The 13,260-nt window shown below is 27.7% G+C and overlaps 1 protein-coding gene across 1 annotated transcript; it reads left to right on the top strand.

Annotated features, from left to right (window-relative positions):
• The first annotated feature begins 2,422 nt into the window (after positions 1-2,422).
• On the top strand, positions 2,423-12,375 carry LOC145753481 (receptor-type tyrosine-protein phosphatase delta-like). Its single transcript, XM_082569889.1, has 28 exons — positions 2,423-2,474; positions 3,041-3,192; positions 3,306-3,465; positions 3,720-3,857; positions 3,980-4,141; positions 4,563-4,701; positions 4,777-4,855; positions 4,968-5,144; positions 5,479-5,698; positions 5,807-5,900; positions 6,006-6,128; positions 6,241-6,509; positions 6,808-6,898; positions 7,006-7,112; positions 7,219-7,364; positions 7,511-7,604; positions 7,726-7,802; positions 8,015-8,149; positions 8,228-8,356; positions 9,322-9,464; positions 9,923-10,058; positions 10,126-10,229; positions 10,507-10,646; positions 10,712-10,785; positions 10,876-10,992; positions 11,186-11,326; positions 11,508-11,668; positions 12,087-12,375. Exons 1-28 carry the CDS (start codon positions 2,423-2,425, stop codon positions 12,295-12,297), a joined length of 3,771 nt encoding a protein of 1,256 aa, XP_082426015.1. The 3' UTR covers positions 12,298-12,375.
• The last annotated feature ends 885 nt before the right edge of the window (positions 12,376-13,260 follow it).

The following is a 13,260-nucleotide window of genomic DNA, read 5'->3' as shown; positions in this document are numbered from 1 at the left end:
ATGTAGATATTTCTACTTCAAGTAGTTCAAGTGTTTATCAAACAATACAAACTGGTGGCAATGCTGGATGTAGACTTATTCTAACTAATGTAAGTTATAACTCAATTATTTTTTGAACAACTTTTTTTTTATTTCTCCTTACAATAAAAAAAGCTAAATTTTTGTGATAAATATTAATGATCTTTTTCATATGTTTAATTGTAAGGTAATTTTGATCACATTTACTCGTAGTATTTTTTCAAATCTTACAAACAATATTATATTTTAAAATTTGTTTTAAGGCGAGATTTGAGGACCAAGGTATGGTTGGCTGTGTTGCTTACAACCTTGTTGGTCCTTTACAAGAAAAACGAACAGTTTTTCGAAACCTCACAGTAACTGTAACAGGTAAAGTTTTTTCAATTCAAATAAAATAGCATAACTGTTAATAATCATAATATGTTGATTATTCTTGTAAGTTTATTTGGTTTTTAGAACCACAACTAATAAAGTATAACGTTAGGAAAAATGCATTATGGGAACAAAGACAATGCATGCGTTATGACGTTAATATAAACACTTTAATCAACATCCCTCTTTTTTTAGCAAAACAAAATAACTAAGTTAAAATCAAATACTACATGTTTTATCTAAAGTACACTAAACTTAGCAAATATTAGTTTAAGAGTTAAGTCATACGTTTTGATAATTAGAATGAAATGTGAATGAAATTAATAAAGAAACAAATGTAGGAAATCGTAATACATATATATACATAACAATAACACATAATAATACAATTAATATCTTACATAATCGTTCAAATATTGGGGCGTTTTATGAGATCTACGGGGTCTGGTATTAACAACATTACTATTACGAACATTATTAGGTGTTGTTTGTGTATTACCACTAACTTGTGTAGTACTACTTGTGCTCTGTAGCGTTGTAATTGTGTGTAACTCAGGAACGTTAAAATCATAATCAAATCGGGTACCATTATCAGGTCTTATGTGTACTCTTTTTCGTTTGTACATTGCACCACCAAGGTTACGAATCACGTCTGTGGAGCAATTCATTTTAGTATTTTTCCCTTTTCCCATCCACGTTTCGAAGGGTGCTGAAAATATACACGTTGGTCTTGTCTTAGATCAGCCATATCTCTTGCAATTTTGTCATATGTATTTTTCACTTGTTCTTGTCGCATTTTTCGTTTTTTAAAATTTATGTTAGCAGAGCTGGTTTTAAACATGGGTATTACTGATCTTGTTGCTCTACCAAACATTATTTCTGCAGGACTTGTGTTTGTATCCTGTCTTAGGCTAGGTAGAACATCGTCGATAGTTGGTAGTTTAAAATGTTCTCTTTTGAGTGCAACATTAAGTGGTTGAGGATCTATGCATATCCGCAAACTACCATTTGATTTCTTGACGACTGCCATTTGACTCACCCATTCTGTAGGTTGTTCCACTGGTTCCAAAATTCCCCTGGCAACCATTGAATCGATTTCTTGTTTTACATTATCCTGTAAAGCAAAAGGAATTCTTCGGCACGGAAGTGCTCTCGGAGAAACATCACGATCTACAGTTAAACTAGTCATTCCTAAATCACCAAGTGCTGTATCTTCAGTTATATTTGCAATAAAGTTTTTGTCATTTACCGTTATGAGATTTATTTTTGTAATAGATTCTAGTCCCATTAGACAATTAAGATCATTCTCCACTACACAAAATTTAATCTTGTAGATTTTCTTATTTTTAATGTTTGTGACATCTAGTACAGCTTCACCAATATGTAAAATACCGATTTATTCCACATCACTAATTTCTCAGCATTAAAATCTACTTGGTTTTCTTTCACATACCTCTGATAAATCGTATTCACGTCAGAAGCGCTATCGAGTTGAAATTTCACCGCACAACCATTTACTTTAAACTTTGCCATAAGCCCTTTTTCTTGGTCTGCATGTACTTGTTGCAACCACTGTTTTTTGGTTTTCGTTGGTTGTTCAGGTTCAGCTGCGGCTACGTTTCTGGCTGCTTCAAGAGAGTGTATCTTTTTCTTACACTTTTTTCTAAAGTGGTTTCTTTCCAGACACCTTGAACAAGTTTTGCCCCAAGCAGGACAAGAAAGTTTACCCCGCTTGTGTGACGTTCCACAAAAATTGCATTTTCTTATCATTTTTTTGTTTATTTCTTCTAGGGTCTTTTTTCGATAGTTACCACTAGATTTTGCTTCAATTCTATTTACAAGCTGAGACTGCGATTGCATGCTACTAGACGACAATTCGTTTGCTTGTTTTACAGACATTTCACTTGCACGAAATATCTGTACGGTTTTCGTTAAATTTAAGTCCACTTCGCAAAGTAATAATTCTTGCAGTTTTCCAGTGACTGTAAATACAATTTTATCTCTAAAATTCTGTCTTTATCTTGAAAATTGCATGCTTCTGCTCTTGTACGCAATTCATTTAGAAAGGTATCAAAAGATTCTTGGTAAGCCACATTTCAAAAGCGATATGTTTGTACCACCATATTCTGTCTAGGTGTACAATAGTTTTCTATGGCCTTTAACATTTTATTAGGATCATCTCGATCTTCAGGATCGTCAAATTCAAAATGTTAAGCAATGTCAATTACCTGAGGTCCCGCACAATGTAGAATTATAGCTGCGCGTATCTTTTTGTCTTTTGTTGAAACTCCACTTGCCAGCATGTAAACATCTAACTGCTGTCGCCAATTTCTAAAAGCTTCCGACAAATTACTATCATTGACATTTAATATAGGCGGTAATCAAAAATTAGCTTCTGCCATCTTCTTAAATTCAAATCAGTTTAGCTGCTACCATGTTGATAATCATAACATCTTGATTATTCTTGTAAGTTTATTTGTAGTAGCCACGAGGTTTTTAGAGCCACAACTAATAAAGTATAACGTTAGGAAAAATGCATTATGGGAACAAAGACAATGCATTATGACGTTAATATAAACACTTTAATCAACAATAACCTTATTTGCTGTTGTAGTTAAAAGTTGAAATTTAGTTTTTAATTATTTTTTAGGAATTCCTGAAATTGTTTCTTCAACTGAGTATTTAGATTTACCATTAAACAATAATGTCAGTTTCGAATGCTTATTTGATGGAAATCCACTTCCTAACTTGCAATGGACTTACTCTAATGGAGACCCTTTACCACAAACAAGTCAATTTAAGGTATTTGAGTTAAAAATATTAGACATGTAAATTCTACATTCAAATTTTAAACTTAGGACATATTATGGAATGTTAAATAATGTGTAATACTTAACACTTTAATTTTAAAACAGGTTAGTCCTCTCAATCAGATTACAGCATACAGAGTTTCATTAAAGCTTGTTGTTTATGGAACAACATGCAGGGATGTCAGTTTGTTGAGTTACAGATGTCAAGCTTCCAATTCACTTTCAGCAACTCCTGTTTTAAGTCAACCATTTGTGGTCAACATAGGTAAATATTTTTTTCTTTTTTAAACTTTACATTAGCAATTTTTATAAATTTTGTTAATTTTTCATAAGTTTTTAGGTTTTATAATTTAATAAATAATCTAGAACAGAATATTTACTAAATAAACAAAATTATATATTACATATTTGTTCGTACTTGTCTAAAAAGTTTTTTGTGCTTGTCTACAAAGTATTAACGCAAAATGTAGGTTCAAGAAAGTAACCTCCTGAATGTTTTGTTTATTTAATAAATTTAAGATCAAACTTTTTGGAGATATTCTGGTGTCTTAAGAACTTGCTTGGAAGCAAAATCTTATTGTGCAGGAAAAGGAGGTTCATTAATTGTGTTTCCAAATCAAAAAGTTTTGTCTGAAATTAATGGAAAATCAGTTGTCAGTAAGTTGTGACTCATTTTAAACAAAAACAAGTGATATTAGTTTGATTATATTTTATATAATTTACAACTTTACCCATCAAATATTTTGTGTCTTGAAGTCGTGTTTATTCTATTTTAACAGCAATATCTTATTGGATATCATCTCAGACACTTGAATATTTTGAAAATTGGTCACAATCGGACACAACCAGAATGCCCAATCCTGGTGGTTGCATTCGAGTTTCAAAAAGAACCCGTGTTTGGTCAACTACTCAAACATCACCTGCTGCAACTTTATGTGATGGTAAGTGTATTTGGATTGAAAAACAGTTTAGTCAAAACTCGATAAAGGGCATGGTGTAATTCTAAAAACAAATGGCTTTACTTCATAATTTAATAAATTTTTGTCACTTTTATGCTGTAACACCCTGTGAATGGTGAAAACTGTAAGGTGCTGTGAATGGTGGGAACTTTACCTTAGGTTTTAAAAGGTTAATTTCAGATTTATAGTTACGCAATTACATTCGTTAATATTCTAAAATAATAAGATCAACTTACGATTGAATCAGGGTATTAAATATTATTTTACGGGTTCAGGCCTTCTCTCATAGTAAGCATACTAAAAATAATTCACTGTTATTAACAAATTAGCATTACGTAGAACTATATCATATACAAAAACTAGAATTACTAAAATAGTATTTTTAAGTGTTTACTATTTTCAGTGCGAGTTTTATTACAACCAAGTATCACAATTAACACTGATGTTTGTGATGGAAAAAGGGCAACCATTTCTTGGAACACTTTACCAGGAACTTCCTCACTTAATTACCAATTTGTATATTTTACTTCTCAAAATACCAGGTTTGTACATGCTGTTTAATTTTTTCTTAATTTAGAAAACATTTATTTTAACCATTTTTTTTGTTTGTTTAACAGAGAAAATGTAACCATACCTAGGGGGGAGTTAACATATGATATTGATAACTTATTGCCAAAAACATTATATCGAGTACAGGTAGTTCTTTGTTTTTATATCTTTGATTGTAAATACTAGAAAATAAATTGTAATTTGAAATGTTTAAAAATAAAAAAAATATAAGTTTTTAAAATAATTTTTTGTTTTTAAGGTTATACCTTTATATGTTGGTTGCAACATAATCGTTCCTTCAAGGCAATCCACACTTTTTAATACAACCAGAGATAGTTTAAATGCACCTAATCGCGTACAAATAAGAAAAAATAATGAAATGTGTTCTGTAAGTTGGGAGGATTTTAACACACAAACTGAAATAGAAGCATTCAGGGTAAAATTTATTGATATAAATGTTTATATTTTCTTGCTATTTTTTATCAAATTTTTGTTTTCTTGAGTTTTCTAGAAACAGACACAAACATGGTAGAGCTTTATGTTATTCTTTTAAAATTAGTTTAATACTTTAAATGGATTTAAAAGTTTTTGCGTTAAAATCAACTATTTAAATTTAAATCAAACTAAAAAAATTAAAAGTTTTTGTTTGATGTTTGTTTAAGGAGTACAATCTTCTAAAATATATTAATTATGTAAAGTGATTGTGACAAACTTATAAAATTTCTTCTTAATTGGTTTGTCTTATTGTAAAATTAAGATAAAATGTGCAGGTAAGATACACTGCAGTTGCAAGACAAAATCAAAACAAATTTGAACCTGAAGTGAACTTTATTCAATTGAAAGCAACAACTGACCAATTTGTAATTCCTTTGTTGAAACCCAACTCTGAATATCAGATTATGGTTGGTGCTGTGGCAAGTTTTTCGTGTGAGAATAAAAAAAATGTGGTTTGGTCAAATAAAACTACTGGATGTTTGACTTCACCTTCTGGTATTTAATTATTATTATTTGCCTTTTTAATTGTAAAAAAATGTTATGATATTAAGTTAACTTTGGCATATTTAAGATTTAGTAAGTGAAATTTAACTTTTTTATTAGCACCTGACATGATTCCACTGTCACCTGCAGTTAATACAAACAACCAAATTGAAATTTCTTTAATTCCAGCAAGTGAAAGAAATGGTTTAATCAGGTTGTTTATATTTGTTTATTTTTTATTTTTGTAATTTATTTGTTTTTAATTAATTTATAACCCTAAAACAACCTAATTTAAACAATATGTTTTTAATGTTTGTAGTTGCTATTTTATTGTTGTACAAAAAGTGGCAAATAATTCTGATATCAGTGTAGAAAATGACATTAATCTTATACAACAAACTGATAGCATTGTTGGCAGAAAATACATTGCCTTTGCCGCCAAGTAATTTTATATTATTAAATATTTTGTTTAACTTCAAAAAAATATAATTTAGACTGATAATTAAAACAAACTTATTTAAGCCTTACACTAATTTAAATTAAATTATTTTAAGTTTAACTGCGCCTGTGAGTTTGATGTTGGGTGATATTAGATTAACATGTTGTGATATTAGTGGAAATCAAATAGAAACTTGTCCTATTGAAAACTCTTTACGTAAACGTCGAGCAGCTAGTTTAATTATACAAGGTCAAAACCGAATGTTAGAACCAAATGTAGAGTACCAGTATTACATTTTAACTGCAACGCCGGATCCTGATAGCCTGAATGTAATTTACTCAGCAAGTTCTGTGTCTCCCCGATTTACACTGTGTCAAATTTCAGGTTAACTTTTTTAAAACAACTTTAATCTAAATTAATTTTCGAACTCAGATGCCATATCATTAAATGACCTAAATTTATTAGTTTCGGTTGCATATTTTATTTTAAATAAGTGTAATTTTTAAAACATCAATTGTTGGTAATCTTCATTAAATTGTTATTACTGGTAAGACTACAAATAATATATGATACCAACATCCAAATTGCTTACGTTTTTTTACTTACTCAATATTTTTTATAACATTTTTATTTTGTATAAAACAAACTAAAATATCTAAGTATTGCAACTTGTTTTTTATAGGTAAAAGCTCAAATAGTGGTCTTATTATTGGAATTGTTGTTGTTATCAGTGTTTTGGTTATAATTGCAAGTGTTGTTATATATAAAAAAAGGTAATAATAGAACATTTTCCTTGCAAATACTATAAAAATTGAATGTAAAATAATTTTTAATTTGTTAAGTAAATTAAATTTTAAATTTAATTTAATATATTTTACAGACAGGTTCACCCTGTAGTTCAAAGTCGAAAAATTAATACACCAAGTGAACACAAACTTATTGATGATCCATCTTCAATTGTTAACCAATCACTACATAGCCCAGCAGGTAGTTTAAACATTACAATAATTTTTTTTTTTTTAAATATACAAAATTTTTGTTAAAATATATTTCTTGTTAATCAAATTTTTATAAACAATTTCAATTTTTATAGATCACAGCGGACAAGTTATTGAAATGAATTATGTTAACATTTCCACTGGTTTATTTTCCAAGTTTAATATCTTGACTGGAAATTTTCTATCTCTTTACCAGTACAAGTCTGATAAAAATAACCTAATATTTCGGGAAGAATTTCATGTACACTTTTTATCAAACTTTATATGTTCAATATATTTTTTTTAAAAAATGTAGTATTTTAAATAAATAAAAACTTAAATAATATTTTTGATTATACATACTATTACTTTTTTGATCCTTTTTTAACAATATTTGTTGTTTTCTAGAACAAGTTGCCAAACATTGGAACAACCCCTTCAACTTCTCAAACAAATCTTCAACCACATAGTTCAAAATCTATATATGCAAACACTTTACATGGTACGTAAAACAAGAAAATATTTTATAAATTTATTAATACTAATAAATATTTTCAAATTTGTAGTATATAAATAACTTATTTATATTTTGTTAAATTGTTGGTATTTAAATTTGTTTTAAGTTCAAGCAACAAAACTTGGTTTGGAAAAGTCTTTGAATGATACGCAAGATAGTTCATTTAACTTTTCATTTGTGGATGTAAGGATAATTAAATTTAATCTATTTTTTGTTGTTTTTTGTCAATTTTGTAGTAGTATTTCAATTCTAAAGTTAGAAAAAATAATTAAATTTTGAAGAACTTATTTTAAAATTAAATTTTTTATCTAGCATTTTTAAAATGAAAATTTAACTTTTTTTTATTTTTAAGCTGTTTAAATAAAATTAGCTTAGTCTTTAGTTGACTTTTTTAGGGATTTTCAAAAAAGAAAAAGTTCATTGCTGCTCAAGGACCAACATTCTCAAATGTTAATGAATTCTGGAGATTAATTCAAGATAATCACTGCACCGTTATCGTCATGCTAACATTGGTGGAAAAAAATGGCTTGGTATGCATATAAAAAAAATGGTTAATGATATCATATATTCTTGTGTTTTTGTCTGTTTTTTAATTCATTTTTTTTTAGAAAATTTGTGAAAAATACTGGCCTGACCGGGATGACAAAAAACTTTTTGGAAATATTTTGGTTGAAAATGTTAAAGAAGTTGAAAGTGGAGAATATTTGCGCAGAAATTTGGTCATGAAAGTTGAAAATGTAAAAAAACAAATAATTTTATAAATAATTTTTTTTAATTTTAAAGATATTTATTTTATTAACCTAAATATTACTTTGGTTCGATGTCTTTGCGTTAAAAACATATTGTTATTCTCTTTAATATTTATCTTATTATTCAGGGTCTTATAAGCTCTATAACTCAATAATAAATTTTAATCTAGTAAATTTAAACTTATGAAGGTCAGTATGTAGTTCATTACGATATAGTGCCACAAGGAAATATTTTTCATGGATCAATCATTACTTATTCCAAGTTAATAAATGTTTTCGTATAATTCAAGTGGCTATAACTTTTGATTTTGTTAATTTAAATTTTTTTAGGTAATTAAATATTGCTTATTACTAAGCGATAGGTGTTTGTTTATTCAAATTTTAAGATTTGTGTTAAATTTTTAAATTTTGGTCAAGTTTGTATTATGCTATAAATAAGATAAAAATATATCAAAAAACTAATTTTTTTTGTTTATTAAAAATGAAAGATTAATTTTACGCCTTTAAAATTTGGTCTAGTGTATATCCTAATATAAAAAAAATAAAACTTGGTTAAAAAAAATGTTTTGCCTAATGTATATGTAACAACCAATAAGAGGAAAATGTTTTAATTTTTTTTATTATTAAATTTCTAATTGCTTATTAAAATTTTAAGTTATCATAAAATTGTTGGGGTTTCTTGTAATTAAAACTTGATATTAGCATTACTATTTTTAACGATTTATTTAAAAGTCTTAATTACGGAATGTTTATGCATTCTTTTATTTATCGATAACGAATTATTTTACAAATGATTTTATTATTTATTATATAAATCTAGTTACTTTTGTTATACATTCTAAAGATATACTTTTTGAAAGCATTTATTTTTTTTTAGGGAAGAAAATAACAAAATTATTTTCTATGTTTAATTTTAAATAATTTTTTTACAAACTTTTATTTCTCGATTTTAGGAGGTTCTTAGGATCCAACAGTTTCAATATCTATCAGAATCACACAGTCCCATTCCAGTAACTACAACTTCATTGTTACAACTTTATGATATTGTCAAGTTTACTGCCAAGAATAATGTTAACCCTATCATGGTACATTGCAGGTAATATTCTATGTTTATTTTTTTAGAAGGTGGTAGTAGATTCACTGGAAGATTTTAATTTACCTTGATTGCAACTTGCTGCAACTATTTTAAATATTACTGCCAATTATATCTGATTTTTAACCTGTTGATTAAAAATTAAACTAAGCAGAAAAGTAAACTGATACGGTGTTAACATAGGTGAAAAACAAAAACATTATTTTTTGGTTTATTTGTACAAACAAAAGGTTTAATGGTATATCACACTGCAACATAAATAATAGAAATTTAACTTTAAAATTCAAAATTTAACGCATAAGTTAACCTTGTTAATTAATTATTAAAATATTAACTGTTTGGTGCCTACCTTCAAATGTTACCATTTACAAAACCTTATGTTAACAGGAAATCTTATTTAAATAAATATACTTGACTTAGATTAAAAAAAGATTTTTATACTTTATATGATGTTTTTTTAGTACTGGGTTAGGTAGAACTGGAATTTTTATAGCTTTGGATATTTTAAGTGACCAAATAAAAAGTGGGGAAGTTGTTAATGTGTTGAAATGTGTTCATGATATGAGAATAAATAAATCTGAAATGATTCAAGGAGTAGTAAGTATTTTATTTTAACAAACTTTTTTTTAAATATAAACATTTTGATTTAATTTGTTTTTTCTAGGATGAATATATTTTTATCCACAAACTTTTAGCTGAAATTCTTGAATTTGGTAACACTAATGTTAATAGTGTTCAGTTTTTAGGATATGCAGAATCTCTAAAAAAGTAAGTTTAAAATATTAAACTTGTTTTTTATTAAATTTTGATTGTTCTAATTTTATGTTAATTTAATTTTAATTGTTTTGAACATGCTATATTTTAAACTGTGAAATTTATACCCGCTAATTAAAAAAATGATATTACTTTGTTAAAAAATTTACTTTGTTAAAAAAAAAGGTCGATATTTAAAATTACACAATTAATTTAGGTATATAGTTTAATCTTTATTTTATATCTTACTGCACCTGTTTAATAAAGTTGAATAAATTTATAATTTTTTTAGTGTAAATAACACAACAAATACTTCCGAAATGCATCGACAATTCGAAAATCTGAACTTAATTCCTCCGACTTTTACTGAACAAGAAGTTGGCAAAAAATCTTATGAAGAAAATGCTTACCTGACTTCTACCATTTTACCATGTAAGTTTTAAGAAAAAATTTAAAAACACAGTTTAAATAATTGGGTAAACATGAATTAAATTTAGATGATCACAACTTGGCATTTGTGAGTAAAAATCAACAAGATGAAAAAGCATTTCTTAATGCATCTGTAATTCCGGTAAATTTGTATAAATTTGTTTTTAATCAAGTTTAAATCATTTACATTAGGGATTGATCAATATAAAAAAACATTTTTATTTTAATTAAGGCTTACAATGCTGGGTATTACTATATTACCGCACAAGATCCCTTACCTTCGAATATTCCTTTGTTTTGGAGATGTGTGGCAGATAATGAGATTAAATGCATTGTCATGCTAGCTATGGTAAGCCTTATTTTATTATGTATGTCATTGTTTTTTCATTTTTAAAATGCGTGTACTAGTTTTGTATCTCACTAACTACGTGTAATTGTTCGTTTATAATTCTGCCAAATGCACTTCGGTCTAAACGCTTGAAAAAAAGCATTGCCTAACTTAAACTAATAAGTGTTTAAAATTGTCTTAATATTTTTGTAAGGACGACTTGTCATGTCCAAAATATTGGGCAAACGAAAATGAAACTAACTCTTTTGGTGACGTCACCGTGCATTGTATTAACTTAAATAAGTATTCTGGTTACACTGAAAGATCATTGGCAGTTTACTTTAAAACATCAGAGGTAAATTATATACAAGATAAATTCCATACCAATAAATAACAAGGGTAATTTTTCAAATGTTAATCAAATTTTATCAAGTTCCTGTATTAACCTAATATTAAGTAATATATTTCAAACCTTGCGTTTTTTCTATGGTGTCTTCTTCCCTACGTAAAAATTGTTAAGTTTTTTTATATAATAGAAAAGCCACACTGTCAAACAAATAGTTTATACTGGTTGGATAAGTGATAATTCGCCTCCTGATACAAAAACCATTGTCGAGATTTTGTCCAAAGTGGGAAAATATTTTGACAATGCAGTTGAAGTTCGAGGCAAAAAATTTATTGCTTTGTTTCATTGCATGTAAGTATATCAAAATGTATTTACAAAGGTTTATTTAAAAATGGAATACAATTAACAAGAACAGTACCAATTTTAATTTTTAGCTAGATGTATTTTATCTTTTTTATTTTAATTTTTTTTTCAACGCATTGTGTAGTGTGTTAATTAGAACACTTTGCTATACATTTTAAGAACATTTGTTTAATTTCCACTGCGTCTATGTAGTTGCGCCTTTAAGTAATGCGCCTAAACTGTACAAATTTCTGCCAAACCCTTAACCAAACAAACGGCATCCTATTTTTTTAAAATATTCAACACTGCATCTCGCGACTGGATTTGAATATGTTATTCTAGTTAACGGCCGTGAGGCGGGCCTTCTCACATCAAGGGTAAAAGTATACAAAAAATAAACAAAATTTACAACAATTCTTTGTTTAAGGGATGGCTCGGACAGAAGCGGTGCTGTTTGTGCCATTGCCAACTTAATTGGTCGTTTAAAAAATGAGAACAAGGTCGACGTGTTTCGGTCGGTAAAGGATTTACGCGACCTCAGGCCTGGAATGGTTTATAGATTTGGCCATTTTCGTTTTTGTTACGAAGCTGTCTGTGAATTTATTCAAACAATTAGCCTGTATGTTGATTTTAATTAGAAAGTTACAAGTTTTACTATTTTTCGTTTATACATTTATTTGATTAGTGCCTGTAAATAAATAACAATGTACATATTTCATCATATCGCGTTTTTACAACTGTATTATGAAAAGGAATTGTAACTTATTCATAAATTGTATTTTTTGAACTCTAAAATTAATTAGTTAGCATTATGCAACTGTTAAAATTTTTTATCAGTCTTTTACTTAAAAATTTATAACATTATGTAATTATTTACATTAACTTATAAAAATTGATGCGCCATTAACCAACTCTCAATTTGGGATCAAGAAAGAAATTATGATTTGGTAAACAGGGTAATTTATAAATTTTTATGCTTATTTTCCTTTTTTTGGTAAATTTTTTAAGAAAATACGTCCAACCTTGATAATTAAACGCATATGTTTACCAGTTACCAACAAGCTTATTTTCTAATTTAAAATTAAATTATATTGTGTCTTGATGTAACATTTTAAGATATCTGTTGGCTTGAATTTTCGACAAGTAAATGCTACTAACTTCTTTATTGAGGTGGCCACAACATCTTACTATGGTATTATAAATACAAGAATCTAACTTAGACCTATCCTTGCAATTTCATTGGGTAAGTGGTTTCAAGTGTGCACAGAGAATCCTGATACTACCATGTAGGCATCACCAATTGTTTTTACTTGTATTATAAAGGTTAAGGTAATACGACTCGGGAATATATGAATTTTAGCGACAAAATAATTAAAACCTATTTTTACATATGTTAAAATTATGAAGCAGGTTTAGTGTAAAAGTATATTATTTTGTGTTTAAAGAACTGAAAATGAATGTAGGTGTAATAGGTTTGTTTAGGGCGCGTAAACTACTCAAAATCCAAAGTTACAGATACAACTACGGTGACATAGCGTAACACCGAAAATACTTCCCACGTCACGTAACAAAGTGGCATCATTGATTATACACCTTGAACT

The sequence above is a fragment of the Corella eumyota genome, chromosome 5, assembly GCF_963082875.1.
Source record: "Corella eumyota chromosome 5, kaCorEumy4.1, whole genome shotgun sequence".
In the NCBI taxonomy this organism is placed as follows: Eukaryota; Metazoa; Chordata; class Ascidiacea; order Phlebobranchia; family Corellidae; genus Corella; species Corella eumyota.
This window is presented reverse-complemented; position numbering and strand designations above follow the sequence as displayed.

Bases quoted from the DNA above. Each gene is read 5' to 3' on its own strand.
- LOC145753481 (XM_082569889.1), top strand. From the start codon at position 2,423: ATGCTTCTGCTCTTGTACGCAATTCATTTAGAAAGGTATCAAAAGATT. The intron at 8,150-8,227 runs GTATGCATATAA...ATTTTTTTTTAG, and splicing joins TGGTGGAAAAAAATGGCTTG to AAAATTTGTGAAAAATACTG. The intron at 11,327-11,507 runs GTAAATTATATA...TTTATATAATAG, and splicing joins TTTACTTTAAAACATCAGAG to AAAAGCCACACTGTCAAACA.